This window comes from Pseudophryne corroboree, chromosome 3 (genome assembly GCF_028390025.1).
Source record: "Pseudophryne corroboree isolate aPseCor3 chromosome 3, aPseCor3.hap2, whole genome shotgun sequence".
Classification (NCBI taxonomy): domain Eukaryota; kingdom Metazoa; phylum Chordata; class Amphibia; order Anura; family Myobatrachidae; genus Pseudophryne; species Pseudophryne corroboree.
In genome coordinates this window covers 564,532,765-564,548,745 of record NC_086446.1, presented here as the reverse complement: position 1 = coordinate 564,548,745, position 15,981 = coordinate 564,532,765, and the positions used below count along the sequence as shown (strand labels likewise).

At 47.9% G+C, this 15,981-nt stretch overlaps 1 protein-coding gene across 1 annotated transcript in view; it reads left to right on the top strand.

Annotated features, from left to right (window-relative positions):
* Positions 1 to 15,981, top strand: part of CBX2 (chromobox 2) — a 56,614-nt gene that overhangs the window by 19,025 nt on the left and 21,608 nt on the right. The window contains exon 4 of the mRNA XM_063961286.1: positions 5,372 to 5,441. Coding sequence (XP_063817356.1) covers positions 5,372 to 5,441 — 70 coding nt within the window. The remainder of the gene's footprint in view (positions 1 to 5,371; positions 5,442 to 15,981) is intronic.

Genomic DNA, 15,981 nt, shown 5'->3' with positions numbered 1-15,981 from the left:
CGGTCGCCCATGTAAACAGACAGGGCGGCACAAGAAGCAGGAGTGCAATGGCAGAAGCTGCCAAGATTCTTCGCTGGGCGGAGAATCACGTAATAGCACTGTCAGCAGTGTTCTTCCCGGGCGTGGACAACTGGGAAGCAGACTTCCTCAGCAGACACGATATTCACCCGGGAGAGGGGGGTCTTCATCCAGAAGTCTTCCACATGCTAATAAACTGTTGGGAAAGACCAATGGTAGACATGATGGCGTCTCGCCTCAACAAGAAACTGGACAAGTATTGCGCCAGGTCAAGAGATCCACAGGCAATAGCTGTGGACGCACTGGTAACACCTTGGGTGTACAAATCAGTATATGTGTTTCCTCCTCTGCCTCTCATACCAAAGGTATTGAAGATTATACGGTGAGGAGGAGTAAGAACAATACTAGTGGCTCCGGATTAGCCAAGAAGGACTTGGTACCCGGAACTTCAAGAGTTGGTCACGGACGACCCGTGCCCTCTACTTCTGAGAAGGGACCTGCTACAACAGGGTCCCTGTCTCTTTCAAGACTTACCGCGGCTGCGTTTGACGGCATGGCGGTTGAACGCCAGATCCTAAAAGGGAAAGGCATTCCAGAAGAAGTCATTCCTACCTTGATTAAGGCAAGGAAGGAAGTCACCGCGAAACATTATCACCGCATTTGGCGAAAATATGTCGCGTGGTGCGAGGATCGGAGTGTTCCGACGGAGGAATTTCAACTGGGTCGTTTCCTACATTTCCTACAATCAGGATTGTCTATGGGTCTCAAATTGAGATCTATTAAGGTTCAAATTTCGGCCCTGTCAATATTCTTCCAAAAAGAATTGGCCTCAGTTCCTGAGGTACAGACTTTTGTTAAAGGAGTACTGCATATACAGCCTCCTGTGGTGCCTCCGGTGGCACCGTGGGATCTAAATGTCGTTTTAGATTTCCTCAAATCCCATTGGTTTGAACCATTGAAAAAGGTGGATTTTAAATATCTCACATGGAAAGTGACTATGTTACTGGCCCTGGCTTCCGCCAGGAGAGTATCTGAATTGGCGGCTTTATCTTATAAAAGCCCTTATCTAATCTTCCATTCGGATAGGGCAGAACTGAGGACTCGTCCGCATTTTCTCCCTAAGGTGGTATCAGCGTTTCACCTGAACCAACCTATTGTGGTGCCTGCGGCCACTGGCGACTTGGAAGACTCCAAGTTGTTGGACGTTGTCAGAGCCTTAAAAATATACATTTCAAGCACGGCTGAAGTCAGAAAATCTGACTCGCTGTTGATACTATATGCACCCAACAAGTTGGGTGCCCCTGCTTCTAAGCAGACGTTTGCTCGTTGGATTTGTAACACAATTCAACTTGCTCATTCTGTGGCAGGCCTGCCACAGCCTAAATCTGTTAAGGCCCATTCCACAAGGAAGGTGGGCTCATCTTGGGCGGCTGCCCGAGGGGTCTCGGCATTACAATTCTGCCGAGCAGCTACGTGGTCGGGGGAAAACACGTTTGTAAAATTCTACAAATTTGATACCCTGGCAAAAGAGGACTTGGAATTCTCTCATTCGGTGCTGCAGAGTCATCCGCACTCTCCCGCCCGTTTGGGAGCTTTGGTATAATCCCCATGGTCCTTTCAGGAACCCCAGCATCCACTTAGGACGATAGAGAAAATAAGAATTTACTTACCGATAATTCTATTTCTCGGAGTCCGTAGTGGATGCTGGGCGCCCATCCCAAGTGCGGATTATCTGCAATACTGTACATAGTTATTGTTAACAAATTCGGGTTATATTGTTAAGGAGCCATCTTTAAGAGGCTCTTTCTGTTATCATACTGTTAACTGGGTTTAGATCACAAGTTGTACGGTGTGATTGGTGTGGCTGGTATGAGTCTTACCCGGGATTCAAATTGCCTCCCTTATTGTGTACGCTCGTCCGGGGCACAGTACCTAACTGGAGTCTGGAGGAGGGTCATAGGGGGAGGAGCCAGTGCACACCACCTGATCTGGTAAAAGCTTTACTTTTTTGTGCCCTGTCTCCTGCGGAGCCGCTATTCCCCATGGTCCTTTCAGGAACCCCAGCATCCACTACGGACTCCGAGAAATAGAATTATCGGTAAGTAAATTCTTATTTATTTTTCCACACTATATTGTGGTACTGAAGCCAGACGGCTTGGTGACACATAGTCTAAATCTAAAATGTTTTGAACACTTACATAAAAGGTTCAAATCGAGATAAAGTCACTCAGAGCAGTGATAGCGAACCGGAAAAAAGGGGACTATATGGTGTCCCTGGACATCAAGGATTACCTCCATGTCCAAATTTTGTCCTTCTCATCAAGGGTACCTCTGGTTCGTGGTACAGAACTGTCAATATCAGTTTCAGACGATGCCGTTTGAATTATCCACGGCACCCCGGGCCTTTTTACCAAGGTAATGGCCGAAAAGATGTTTCTTCAAAGAAAAAAGGCATCTAAATTATCCCTTACTTGCACGACCTAAAAAGGGCAAGTTCCAGAGAACAGTTGGAGGTCGGAAGAGCACTATCTAAAGTAGTTCTTCGACGGCACGACTGGATTCTAAATATTCCAAGAATCGCAGCTGTTTTCCGACGATACGTCTGCTGTTCCTAGGGATGATTCTGGACACGGTTCAGAAAAAGGTTTTTCTTCCCGAGGAAAAAGCCAAGGAGTTATCCGACCTGTCAGGAACCTCCTAAAACCAGGAAAGGTGTCTGTACATCAATGCACAAGAGTCCTGGGAAAAATGGTGGCTTTTTACGAAGCAATTCCATTCGGCAGATTCCATGCAAGAATTTTCCAAAGGGATCTGTTGGACAAATGGTCAGGGTCGCATCCTCAGATGCACCTGCGAATAACCCTGTCGCCAAGGACAAGGGTATATCTTCTGTGGTGGTTGCAAAAGGCTCATCTATTGGAGGGCCGCAGATTCGGCATACAGGATTTGATCCTGGTGACCACGGACGCCAGCCTGAGAGGTTGGGGAGCAGTCACACAAGGAAGAAACTTCCAGGGGGTATGGACGAACCTGGAAAAGTCTCTTCACATAAACATTCTGGTACTAAGAGCAATCTAAAATGCTCTAAGCCAGGCGGAACCACTCCTGCAAGGAAAACCGGTGTTGATTCAGTCGGACAACATCACGGCGGTCGCCCATGTAAACAGACAGGGCGGCACAAGAAGCAGGAGTGCAATGGCAGAAGCTGCCAAGATTCTTCGCTGGGCGGAGAATCACGTAATAGCACTGTCAGCAGTGTTCTTCCCGGGCGTGGACAACTGGGAAGCAGACTTCCTCAGCAGACACGATATTCACCCGGGAGAGGGGGGTCTTCATCCAGAAGTCTTCCACATGCTACTAAACTGTTGGGAAAGACCAATGGTAGACATGATGGCGTCTCGCCTCAACAAGAAACTGGACAAGTATTGCGCCAGGTCAAGAGATCCACAGGCAATAGCTGTGGACGCACTGGTAACACCTTGGGTGTACAAATCAGTATATGTGTTTCCTCCTCTGCCTCTCATACCAAAGGTATTGAAGATTATACGGTGAGGAGGAGTAAGAACAATACTAGTGGCTCCGGATTGGCCAAGAAGGACTTGGTACCCGGAACTTCAAGAGTTGGTCACGGACGACCCGTGCCCTCTACTTCTGAGAAGGGACCTGCTACAACAGGGTCCCTGTCTCTTTCAAGACTTACCGCGGCTGCGTTTGACGGCATGGCGGTTGAACGCCAGATCCTAAAAGGGAAAGGCATTCCAGAAGAAGTCATTCCTACCTTGATTAAGGCAAGGAAGGAAGTCACCGCGAAACATTATCACCGCATTTGGCGAAAATATGTCGCGTGGTGCGAGGATCGGAGTGTTCCGACGGAGGAATTTCAACTGGGTCGTTTCCTACATTTCCTACAATCAGGATTGTCTATGGGTCTCAAATTGAGATCTATTAAGGTTCAAATTTCGGCCCTGTCAATATTCTTCCAAAAAGAATTGGCCTCAGTTCCTGAGGTACAGACTTTTGTTAAAGGAGTACTGCATATACAGCCTCCTGTGGTGCCTCCGGTGGCACCGTGGGATCTAAATGTAGTTTTAGATTTCCTCAAATCCCATTGGTTTGAACCATTGAAAAAGGTGGATTTTAAATATCTCACATGGAAAGTGACTATGTTACTGGCCCTGGCTTCCGCCAGGAGAGTATCTAAATTGGCGGCTTTATCTTATAAAAGCCCTTATCTAATCTTCCATTCGGATAGGGCAGAACTGAGGACTCGTCCGCATTTTCTCCCTAAGGTGGTATCAGCGTTTCACCTGAACCAACCTATTGTGGTGCCTGCGGCCACTGGCGACTTGGAGGACTCCAAGTTGTTGGACGTTGTCAGAGCCTTAAAAATATACATTTCAAGGACGGCTGAAGTCAGAAAATCTGACTCGCTGTTGATACTATATGCACCCAACAAGTTGGGTGCCCCTGCTTCTAAGCAGACGATTGCTCGTTGGATTTGTAACACAATTCAACTTGCTCATTCTGTGGCAGGCCTGCCACAGCCTAAATCTGTTAAGGCCCATTCCACAAGGAAGGTGGGCTCATCTTGGGCGGCTGCCCGAGGGGTCTCGGCATTACAATTCTGTCGAGCAGCTACGTGGTCGGGGGAAAACACGTTTGTAAAATTCTACAAATTTGATACCCTGGCAAAAGAGGACTTGGAATTCTCTCATTCGGTGCTGCAGAGTCATCCGCACTCTCCCGCCCGTTTGGGAGCTTTGGTATAATCCCCATGGTCCTTTCAGGAACCCCAGCATCCACTTAGGACGATAGAGAAAATAAGAATTTACTTACCGATAATTCTATTTCTCGGAGTCCGTAGTGGATGCTGGGCGCCCATCCCAAGTGCGGATTATCTGCAATACTGTACATAGTTATTGTTAACAAATTCGGGTTATATTGTTAAGGAGCCATCTTTAAGAGGCTCTTTCTGTTATCATACTGTTAACTGGGTTTAGATCACAAGTTGTACGGTGTGATTGGTGTGGCTGGTATGAGTCTTACCCGGGATTCAAATTGCCTCCCTTATTGTGTACGCTCGTCCGGGCACAGTACCTAACTGGAGTCTGGAGGAGGGTCATAGGGGGAGGAGCCAGTGCACACCACCTGATCTGGTAAAAGCTTTACTTTTTTGTGCCCTGTCTCCTGCGGAGCCGCTATTCCCCATGGTCCTTTCAGGAACCCCAGCATCCACTACGGACTCCGAGAAATAGAATTATCGGTAAGTAAATTCTTATTATATTTTTTTTTTTAAATAAAATATATATATATATTATATTATATTATATTTAAAATGTCTTTCATGTAACAGGGAACAAGAGAGAGAACTGCGCAACAGAAAACGAGGGAAAAGGCCACGAGGAAGGCCACGTAAGAATGTGGTAAGTCTTTCTCCAACATGGTACTGGGTACAGTATAATAGAAGAAATTCCACACCTTGTGTTTGTAGACAGTGTAGCAAAATGCTATCATGCTCAAGTCTTCCTGCAGAATGTGAATTCCAGACTTGGGTCTGTGAAGGTTTTTTGTACTTGACTTGCTCTTAATCATGTAGTGTAAATTAAGATCAATTGACTGTTTTTGTTAATCTAGTAGTGTTCGTTCAAGATGTAATATTGGTGTCCAATGCGTAAAGCAAATAAGCAGTCTAATAATGTGCATTACGGTAACCCAAGGTTGATCTTCATACATTGAAATATTTTTATTTTTACACTTCCCTCATTGTAAACAGAAATGGACTTTTTCATGTGTTAATTAACAGATCAGCTTGCCAATTATCACAATCAATCTGGTGTACTATAAAATTGCTGTATCTGGGTGGCTGGTGAACCAAATGCAAAACCATCACGTCTGATGTTGCCACAAGGGATTTCCTGCTTCAGGTAGTTCAGTGATGTGTGGCCAGTTCTAATGAAGGGTTAAAGGAGCACGCAACCTCTAAATTGGCTTTTTCACATCAGGAAGATTTAAGGTGGCACTATAGATTATTTTCTGTCTCCACACTGTGTGAAGTATAAACGTAAATACATTGGGGGGAATTCAAATGTCTGAAAGTCTGTTGAGTGTCTGTTTTTTCCTGTCTATTAGATAGGAAAAAACAGACACCCAACTGACTTTTCAAACAATTGAATATCCCCCATTGAATTTGCATTAAAGTTAATATCTACCAATTCCAAAGGTTCACTTATTTCCATATCTTTAGGACTGTTCTCTGACGGTTCTGATTGAAGTGAGAAGCTGATTGCCGTAACATGGCCCCTCCCTCTCTCATTCTGCAAACCCAGTCTGTATCTCATCCAAACCATCAGTCCCTCTGGTTGTAACCTGTTAGGGGTGAAACACACACGCCGGCTTTTGCTGGCCGGGAAAAAGCTGGATGGCTTTTTCCTGTGCCGGTATTGTAATTAACAGTGTGAAGGGTAGGGTCCTTTCGCACTGCCCCGGCCAGCTGCCGGAAATATCCACTGGAAGGTCCGGTTGCCGGGCCGTCTTTGTAGGCAGTGGACCGTGTGTGTGAAGGGGAGCTTTCACACACAATTTTTTTTTTTGTTTTTGATTTTTTTTTTAAAGCTGTGTCTAATGCTGCTCATGCGCACAGCATAACACACTGCTCAAAGCCGTTGTGTGGGAAAGACTCTGCCGGATGGCAAAAAGCTTTGTCCGGCTCTTTGCCATCCGGGGAAAACCGGCTAGTGTGTTCTAGCCCTTAGAGAAGCACATGGCAGTCTGCTGCAGAGGAGTGAGAGCAAACTGAATACAGATTTTTAAATATAAACCTTCTTGCTGTGTATTAATAAGCTCAATGACACAGCCTTTAATGCCAAATCAGCTTTAATGAATGCAATGGCAGGAATCGGTCGCTGCTTATGCTGGGTATACACTAAACAATTTTCTCCTACGTCCTAGAGGATGCTGGGATTCCAAAAGGACCATGGGGTATAGACAGGATCCGCAGGAGACATGGGCACACTATAAGACTTTGAATGGGTGTGAACTGGCTCCTTCCTCTATGCCCCTCCTCCAGACCTCAGTTAGACTCTGTGCCCAGAGGAGACTGGACACACACTAGGGGAGCTCTCCTGAGTTTCTCTGAAAAGACTTTGTTAGGTTTCTTATTTTCAGGGAGATCTGCTGGCTACAGGCTCTCTGCTTCGTGGGAGTGAGGGGAGAGAAGCAGACCTACTTCTTCTGAGTTCAAGGGCTCTGCTTCTTAGGCTACTGGACACCATTAGCTCCAGAGGGTCTGATCACTTGGTTTGCCTAGCTGCTCGTTCCCGGAGCCGCGCCGTCACCCCTCTCACAAAGCCAGAAGAAAGAAGCCGGGTGAGTATTAGAAGAACAGAAGACTTCAGTGACGGCAGAAGACTTCAGAGTCTCGAAGGTAACGCGCAGCAGTCGCGCTGCGCGCCATTGCTCCCACATAACAGCGGCACTACAAGAGGGTGCAGGGGGGGCGCCCTGCGCAGCAATATACCTCACAGTTTAACCCTGGCAAAGATGTATACAGTGCATAGGCACTGTATACGGACCCCTGCCAGTATAAAACTGTAAAAAGATAGCGGGGCTGAAGCGCGATGAGAAGGGGGCGTGGCTTAGCCCTCACAACTCTGTACAGCGCCATTTTCTCCTCACAGAGATGCTGGGCCCGCCAAAACACCTAACAGTGTAAAATGAGGGGGGCACAGTTAAGTAGTGCAATTATAGGTTCACCATGAGGCATTATAGATATATGTATATAACGTGCGTGTGTACACAGAGTTGGTTAGAGTTTTCTGTGGTTTCCCTGTCCGAAATCTGCCCATGTTAGCAATGCTGGTGGGTGTTTAGTACACGTGTGTCGACATGTGAGTGATCTACCGCAAACAGATATGGGTATCCCTCTGTCAGCAGTGCTGACTCCAGATGGTACTTGATTCATGAGATTAAGTGTCAGCTTGTCAGTAGTGGTAAGCTTTGCCAAAGTAAGCACTGTTTGGGGAACACAGAAGTATGTGGGTGACCCTGTCGGCACCAACTACGATGACTGGGTGTAAAAATATATATAAAAAAACCTATACCTGTAGGTGTATATATGTATGGTACGTTGCAGTGAGCTGTAGCTCTAGCAGACGTGATATTTTTTTTTTGTGGGGGCGTCCTAGTGAAATTAGGTATATGTTTCCCTCAGATCCCTCGGGGTCACACAAATTTTATTTTGCCCAGTCACTACTCCCTATCGTCGACACGAATACTATGTTCTATGTCGGCCATAATGTTTCCTGATTAGATCCACAACATTGGCATTCAGTACATGTTCATACACCAGAGGTTCCCAAACTTTCTTAAATAGAGGTATTCTGGAGTATCAGCATTTTTTTCATGGCGCCGTCAGGATAAAAGTTTTTTTTTTTTTTTTATACATTTTGAAAAAACTAAGTAAATTGTGCCTACGTGTCTTCCTTACATACCGCCCACCTTGACCCATTCCAGGACAGAGAAAATGCTCTGTTCCTGAACTTCCCTTCTAATGTATGATTGCCGTCACCTGTGCTGAAACGCCTTTCTTATCAGTGAGCTAGTTCAACACAGGTGACGCCAATCATAAATACAGAGAGAAGTCCAGTAACAGAGCATTTTGCCCTCCTGGGATGGGTCATGTTGGGAGGTTGCTCATTGTCCACATCCTATATAATAAAAGGCAAACGCTGCTCCTCACCTCTCGGGGGTGGGAGAATTTAAGTGTTGTGTGCACCGGCAGCCACTTGATGGCGCCGGATGAAGCAGTTCAAGTGTTGCACTGCTTGGGCACGCACAGCCGCCGGCACTAACATTAGTGTTATGTAGTTCCATCATTTTGGCTGGTAACTATTGTTTTATGATAGGCAAAACCTGTGTTGGTGGCTGCCAATCACTTTGACCATAAATAATTTGATTTGGTCTTGGACCACCGACCCAAGGAACCGCTGCATGAGTCCCGTGGCACCTGAGCTGCCTAGGCACACAGTTTAGGAACTACTGACTTTAGTCTGTAACTGTAATAGTAATTTACCCCTATCGCCCCCTCTACTGTAGGTAAAGGTGGGATCTGATCGATAATTTGATATCTGATAGTGGAGCGGTTGTGTATAGCCAATTGCCCTTTGTTATTGCAGCTCTAATGGCTGATATATGGCGTGCCATACGTTCTTTAAATTGGTGCTCCATTTTGCCTACCTATTGGCGAGCATAGGGGCGTGTGATGGTATAAACAGATCTGCGTATGCATGGAAAATGATGGATGTTACATTTGTGCCTGTAGAAGGGAGGTAAGTAGAACTAGCTGTGTGTAAGTAGTGTTTAGCAGTGTAAGCCCCTGTTATGTGCCGGCTCTTCTTGCTCCGCTCCTACTCTTGCTCACGGCTTTGCCGACCAATTTCTTCACATGTAGCGTCCCGTCTCGGGTAACGCTCTGCAATCTCTGGTTTATGGGCCTGATTCAGAGATGGGCGATGCTGCGTCCGATCTTACGTCTGTTGCAGGAGTCGCAGCTGAGAGAATATGCAAATGGTAGTATTAGCCATTCCCTGGTGTGCCTGAGTGTGCCAGCACCACTACTCCCACTCTCAGGGTCTCTGGGTGCTGCAGCACCACCGGTGGTTCTAGAACATCAGCCCACCATCGCGCACACCATCGATACTTGCACCAACCCAGTAACGGGCAGTTTCTCAATGTGAATATGGCTGCTGTGCGTCTGGGAACACAGCCGCCATCACTGACATGCCCGCAGCTCTCCCATAACACATACATGACATAGACGTATTTTGCATTCACTTCAGGACACCTCCGAGTCACCGGAATGCCCATCAATTTACCGCTCCATTTCTGATACCGTCTGTCCAATGGCATCGCCATTCAGTATCGTAGGGGTTTCCATGCTCGGCTGCAAAGAATCGCGCCACTACCTGTACAACAGCATTGCAAGCAGATTTCATGTGGATTGCATGCAGATTGTGTGCAGATTACAGGCTTTATTCAGGTCGCATCATAGCAATTTGGCCAAGTAGACACCAATGCGTTCCATCCTGCGCGTGCGTGCCCTGCCAATGTGATTGGATATCATTGGCTGCAAATGCTTCTGCCTGATTGGCAATAGCGTTCATGGGGCGGCGATGTGACATTGCGAGACGTTACGAACAGGGGTAGGTTGGCACCATTTTTTGGAGTGGCTGCGTGACATCACATGCATCTGCTCCAAGGGAAAAGATGGCGGCGGTGCACCTGCCTTCGCAGCCTGGGGTCATCCACAGTTGCTGTGACAGGATTGCTTTTTAGCAGAATCTGCAGTCCAACCTGAATAGGGTTCTACTTGCGGATTGCGTGCAGATTGCTTGTGGATTGCGTGCAGATTGCTTCGCTGCTGGCAGGCCATACTGCTTTGGGATTTTTATATGAAATGAATTAGCTATGTTTGATGCTCCCATTTATTGTCACACACCAGTATATAATCAATAGCATCAACCACAAGCTCACATCCATACTAGGCTGTAGATGAGTGCGCTGCCTCTTATCTCCTCTATTGCTGTCTCACGTACCCTCAAGTGCTCACGTTATCATCTCGCATATTGCTCTGTATCTGGGTTTGCGGCCTCCTCGCTCCCTTCTCTGCTCTCACATTCACAGTCTCATCTATTTATTGAGCTCATTACAGCAATAGTCAGAACGTTAGTTTTTCTTATTTCTAATTAAATAACCACAGGTTTCTGGGGATTTCTTTCTTTCTGGCTTTGTGCTCTGTTTATGATCCCATGTACGTCCCTCGCCCACCCCCTGAAGACAATGGGATAGCTGTAATAGGATGCGGGAAGCCGAGGGTGCTGGAGTTTGTGAGAGAATGCGCCAATCATTTACAAGGCAAAACCAGGGGGTAAATTTACTAAGGTGGGAGTTTTTTTTTAGAACTGGTGATGTTGCCTATAGCAACCAATCAGATTCTATCTATTATTTTCTAGAAGCAGCTTGATAAATGTTAAGTAGAATCTGATTGGTTGCTATGGGCATCATCACTAGTTCTAAACTCCCACCTTAGTAAATTTACCCCCAGGTTGGGAATGAGATAAACACAGGAGAAAAGAATGAAGACATTGCAGCCACCCTAGAGGAATGAAATCTGACAATATATTTCTTATCAGAACCTTTGGACTCGGTCACAAATATTTCTTGGTTATATTTGGAAGAGCCCTTTTGGAAAATCGGTCGTCGTCAGACCTTTGCAAAAATCTTTACACCCTACCACTTGATGGATCCTTGCTAGGTGATAAGTTATAATAGGATTTTAATTACCTACCGGTAAACCCTTTTCTCGTAGTCTGTAGAGGATGCTGGGGTCCATATTAGTACCATGGGGTATAGACTGGTCCACCAGGAGCCATTAGCACTTTAAGAGTTTAATAGTGGCTCCTCCCTCTATGCCCCTCCTACCAGACTCAGTCTAGAAACTGTGCCCGAGAAGACGACCTACTTTGAGAGAAGGAAATACACAGATAGTGGCGAGATTCATACCAGCTCACACAACAAGGCAAATCCGGCCAACAGGCCGGAAAACTCGGCAACAGCTGAAACAGTACTGAAACATTAAAGAACGCAGTACTTACCTAGGAACCAGGCACTACTGAACCAAAGAACCACTGCAGGATAAAGAAGCGCTAAGTGAGAGCTCAGCATCCTCTACGGACTACGAGAAAAGGATTTACCAGTAGGTAATTAAAATCCTATTTCTCATATGTCCTAGAGGATGCTGGGGTCCACTTTAGTACCATGGGGGTGTACCAAAGCACCCAGGATGGGCGGGAGAGCGCGCAGGCTCCTGCAGAACTGCCTGACCAAACTTGAGGTCATCAAAGGCCAAAGTATCGAACTTGTAAAACTTGGCAAACGTGTTCGACCCAGACCAAGTAGCCGCTCAGCAAAGCTGCAAAGCCAAGACACCCCGGGCAACCGCCCAAGAAGAACCCACTTTACAAGTGGAGTGGGCCTTAACAGATTTTGGACATGGCAATCCTGCCGTAGAATATGCATGCTGGATGGTGAACCTGATCCAGCGACAAATCGTCTGCTTACAAGCAGGACACCCAATTTTCTTAGGATCATACAGGACAAACAGAGTCCGATTTTCTGTGATGAGCAGTCCTCATCACATAGAACTTCAAAGCCCTCACAACATCCAAGGCCTTTGAAGCAATTGAGGAGTCTGTAGCCACTGGCACCACAATAGGTTGGTTGATATGAAAAGCCGACACAACCTTTGGAAAGAACTGTTGACGAGTCGTGAGTTCCGCCCTATCTTCATGGAAGATCAAATAGGGACTTTTACAGGGCAAAGCCCCCAATTCCAACACACGTCACGCAGAAGCTAAGGCCAACAAAGTGACAGCCTTCCACGTGAGAAACTTGACCACAACCTCTTGTAGAGGCTCAAACCAATCTGATTGCAGGAAATGCAACACCAGGTCCAAATCCCAGGGGGCCACAAAGGGAGGCTGGATGTGCAGAACCCCCTTCAAAAAGGTCTGAACCTCAGGGAGGGCAGCCAACTGTTTCTGGTAGAAACTAGATAAAGCCGAAATCTGGACCTTGAGGGATCCGAATCTTAGGCCCATATCCACTCCTGCTTGCAGGAATAGAAGAAACCATCCAAGTTGAAACTCCACCACAGGAAACTGCTTGGATTCACATCAAAACGCATATTTTTTTCAAAATGCGATCATAATGTTTAGACGTTACCCCCTTCCTAGCCTGTATCAGGGTCGGAATAACTGCTCTCAGAATGCTCTTCCAAGCTAAGATCTGGTGCTCAAGCGCTATGCCGTCAAACGTAGTCGTGGTAAGTCCTGATAAGCGAACGGCCCCTGTATGAGAAGATCCTCCCGAAGAGGCAGAGGCCTTGGATCTTCAAGCAGTAGTTCCAGCAGATCCGTGTACCAAGCCCTCCTTGGCCAGTCTGGGGCAATGCGGATTGCCAGAACCTTTGTTCTTCTTACAAGCTGTAGAACTCTTGGAATGATAGGAAGTGGAGGGAACACTTACACTGACAGGAACACCCACGGTGTTACCAATGCATCCACCGCTACTGCTTGTGGGTCTCTCGACCTGGAACAGTACCTCCGCGGCTTCTTGTTGAGGCAGGAGGCCATCATGTCTGTGAGGAACCCCCCACCAACTGGTTACCTCCTCGAACATCTCTGGGTGGAAGCCCCATTCTCCTGGATGGAGATCGTGTCTGCTGAGGAAGTCTGCTTCCCAGTTGCCAACTCCCGGAATGAAGATTGCTGACATCGCCACCGTGTCTCTTTCTGCCCAGAGGAGGATTCTTGTCACCTCTGACAGTGCAGCCCTGCTCTTCGTTCGGCCTTGTCGGTTTATGTAGGCCACTGTGGTCATGTTGTCCGACTGCACCCGAACAGCCCGATCCTGTAGAAGGTGTGCTGCTTGAAGAAGGCCATTGTACACAGCTCTTAGCTCCAGGATGTTTATTGGAAGAAGCAGTACCTGACTTGACCACCTTCCTTGAAAGGTTTCCCCTTGAGTGACTGCTCCCCAACCTCTGAGACTTGCATCCGTGGTTAGAAGGATCCAGTCCTGAACCCCGAACCTTTGGCCCTCCAGAAGGTGAGGCAGTTGCAGCCACCAGAGGAGTGAAATCCTTGCTTTCGGCGACAGACGTATCCTCTGGTGCATGTGTAGGTGAGATCCCGACCACTGGTCCAGGAGATCCAGTTGAAAGGACCGAGCCTGAAACCTTCTGTACTGCAGAGCCTTGTAGGAGGCAACCATCTTTCCCAGAAGGCGGATGCACTGATGAACTGATACCCCGGGCAGGCTTCAAGACATCCCGGACCATTGACTGTATCACCAACGCTTTCTCCACCGGGAGAAACACCCTCTGCACCTCCGTGTTGAGGATCATCCCCAGGAAAGACAGCCTCATTGTCGGCTCCAGGATCCAACCGTGCTCCCTCAGAAGATGCATCGTGAGAGCAATGGACTTTAACAACTTCTCTTTGGATGATGCCTTGATCAGCAGGTTGTCCAGATTGGGAATTATGTTAACCCCCTGCTTGCGGAGGACATCTATCTCTGCCATCACCTTGGTGAAGACCCTTGGTGTGTGGAGAGACCGAATGGCAGTGCTTGAAACTGATAGTGATCGTCTAACAGTGCAAACCTGAGGTAAGCCTGATGCAGCGACCAAATTGGAATGCGGAGGTACGTATCCTTGATGTCCTGGGACACCAGGAACTCCCCCTCCGCCAGACCTGAGATCACCGCTCTCAGAGACTCTATTTTGAACTTAAACTCCCGTAGATAAGGGTTTAACGCAGTGGTTTCCAAACTTTCTCTAACGTCCTAAGTGGATGCTGGGGACTCCGTAAGGACCATGGGGGGGATAGCGGCTCCGCAGGAGACTGGGCACATCTAAAGAAAGCTTTAGGACTATATGGTGTGCACTGGCTCCTCCCCCCATGACCCTCCTCCAAGCCTCAGTTAGATCTCTGTGCCCGAACGAGAAGGGTGCACACTAGGGGCTCTCCTGAGCTTCTTAGTGAAAGTTTTAGTTTAGGTTTTTTTATTTTCAGTGAGACCTGCTGGCAACAGGCTCACTGCATCGAGGGACTAAGGGGAGAAGAAGCGAACTCAGCAGAGTGGATTGGGCTTCTTAGGCTACTGGACATTGGCTCCAGAGGGACGATCACAGGCCCAGCTTGGATGGGTCCCAGAGCCGCGCCGTCGGCCCCCTTACAGAGCCAGAAGGCAGAAGAGGTCCGGAAAATCGGCGGCAGAAGACGTCCTGTCTTCAACAAGGTAGCGCACAGCACTGCAGCTGTGCGCCATTGCTCTCAGCACACTTCACACTCCGGTCACTGAGGGTGCAGGGCGCTGGGGGGGGGGGCGCCCTGAGACGCAATAAAAACACCTTAGATGGCGAAAAATACATCACATATAGCTCCTGATGCTGATTCCAAAAGGCATATGGAAGTATCGCCTTATAAAAGGGAGGAGTTATTTGGGGTAGGTCTAACAGACCTGGTGGCCACGGCAACGGCTGGGAAATCCACATTTTCTCTGACGTCCTAGTGGATGCTGGGAACTCCGAAAGGACCATGGGGATTAGCGGCTCCGCAGGAGACTGGGCACAAAAGTAAAAGCTTTAGGACTACCTGGTGTGCACTGGCTCCTCCCCCTATGACCCTCCTCCAAGCCTCAGTTAGATTTTTGTGCCCGAACGAGAAGGGTGCACACTAGGTGGCTCTCCTGAGCTGCTTAGTGAAAAAGTTTAAGTATAGGTTTTTTATTTTCAGTGAGTCCTGCTGGCAACAGGTTCACTGCACCGAGGGACTAAGGGGAGAAGAAGCGAACTCACCTGCGTGCAGAGTGGATTGGGCTTCTTAGGCTACTGGACATTAGCTCCAGAGGGACGATCACAGGCCCAGCCATGGATGGGTCCCAGAGCCGCGCCGCCGGCCCCCTTACAGAGCCAGAAGACAGAAGAGGTCCGGAAAATCGGCGGCAGAAGACGTCCTGTCTTCAATAAGGTAGCGCACAGCACCGCAGCTGTGCGCCATTGCTCTCAGCACACTTCACACTTCGGTCACTGAGGGTGCAGGGCGCTGGGGGGGGGGGGGGGCGCCCTGAGACGTAATAAAAACACCTTGGCTGGCGAAAATACATCACATATAGCCCCCAGGGCTATATGGATGAATTTTAACCCCTGCCAGAATCCATAAAAAAAGCAGGAGAAAAGTCAGCGAAAAAGGGGCGGAGCCTATCTCCTCAGCACACTGGCGCCATTTTCCCTCACAGCTCCGTTGGAGGGAAGCTCCCCTGGCACTCCCCTGCAGTCACTACACTACAGAAAGGGTTAAAAAAGAGAGGGGGGCACTAATTAGGCGCAGTATTAACTATACA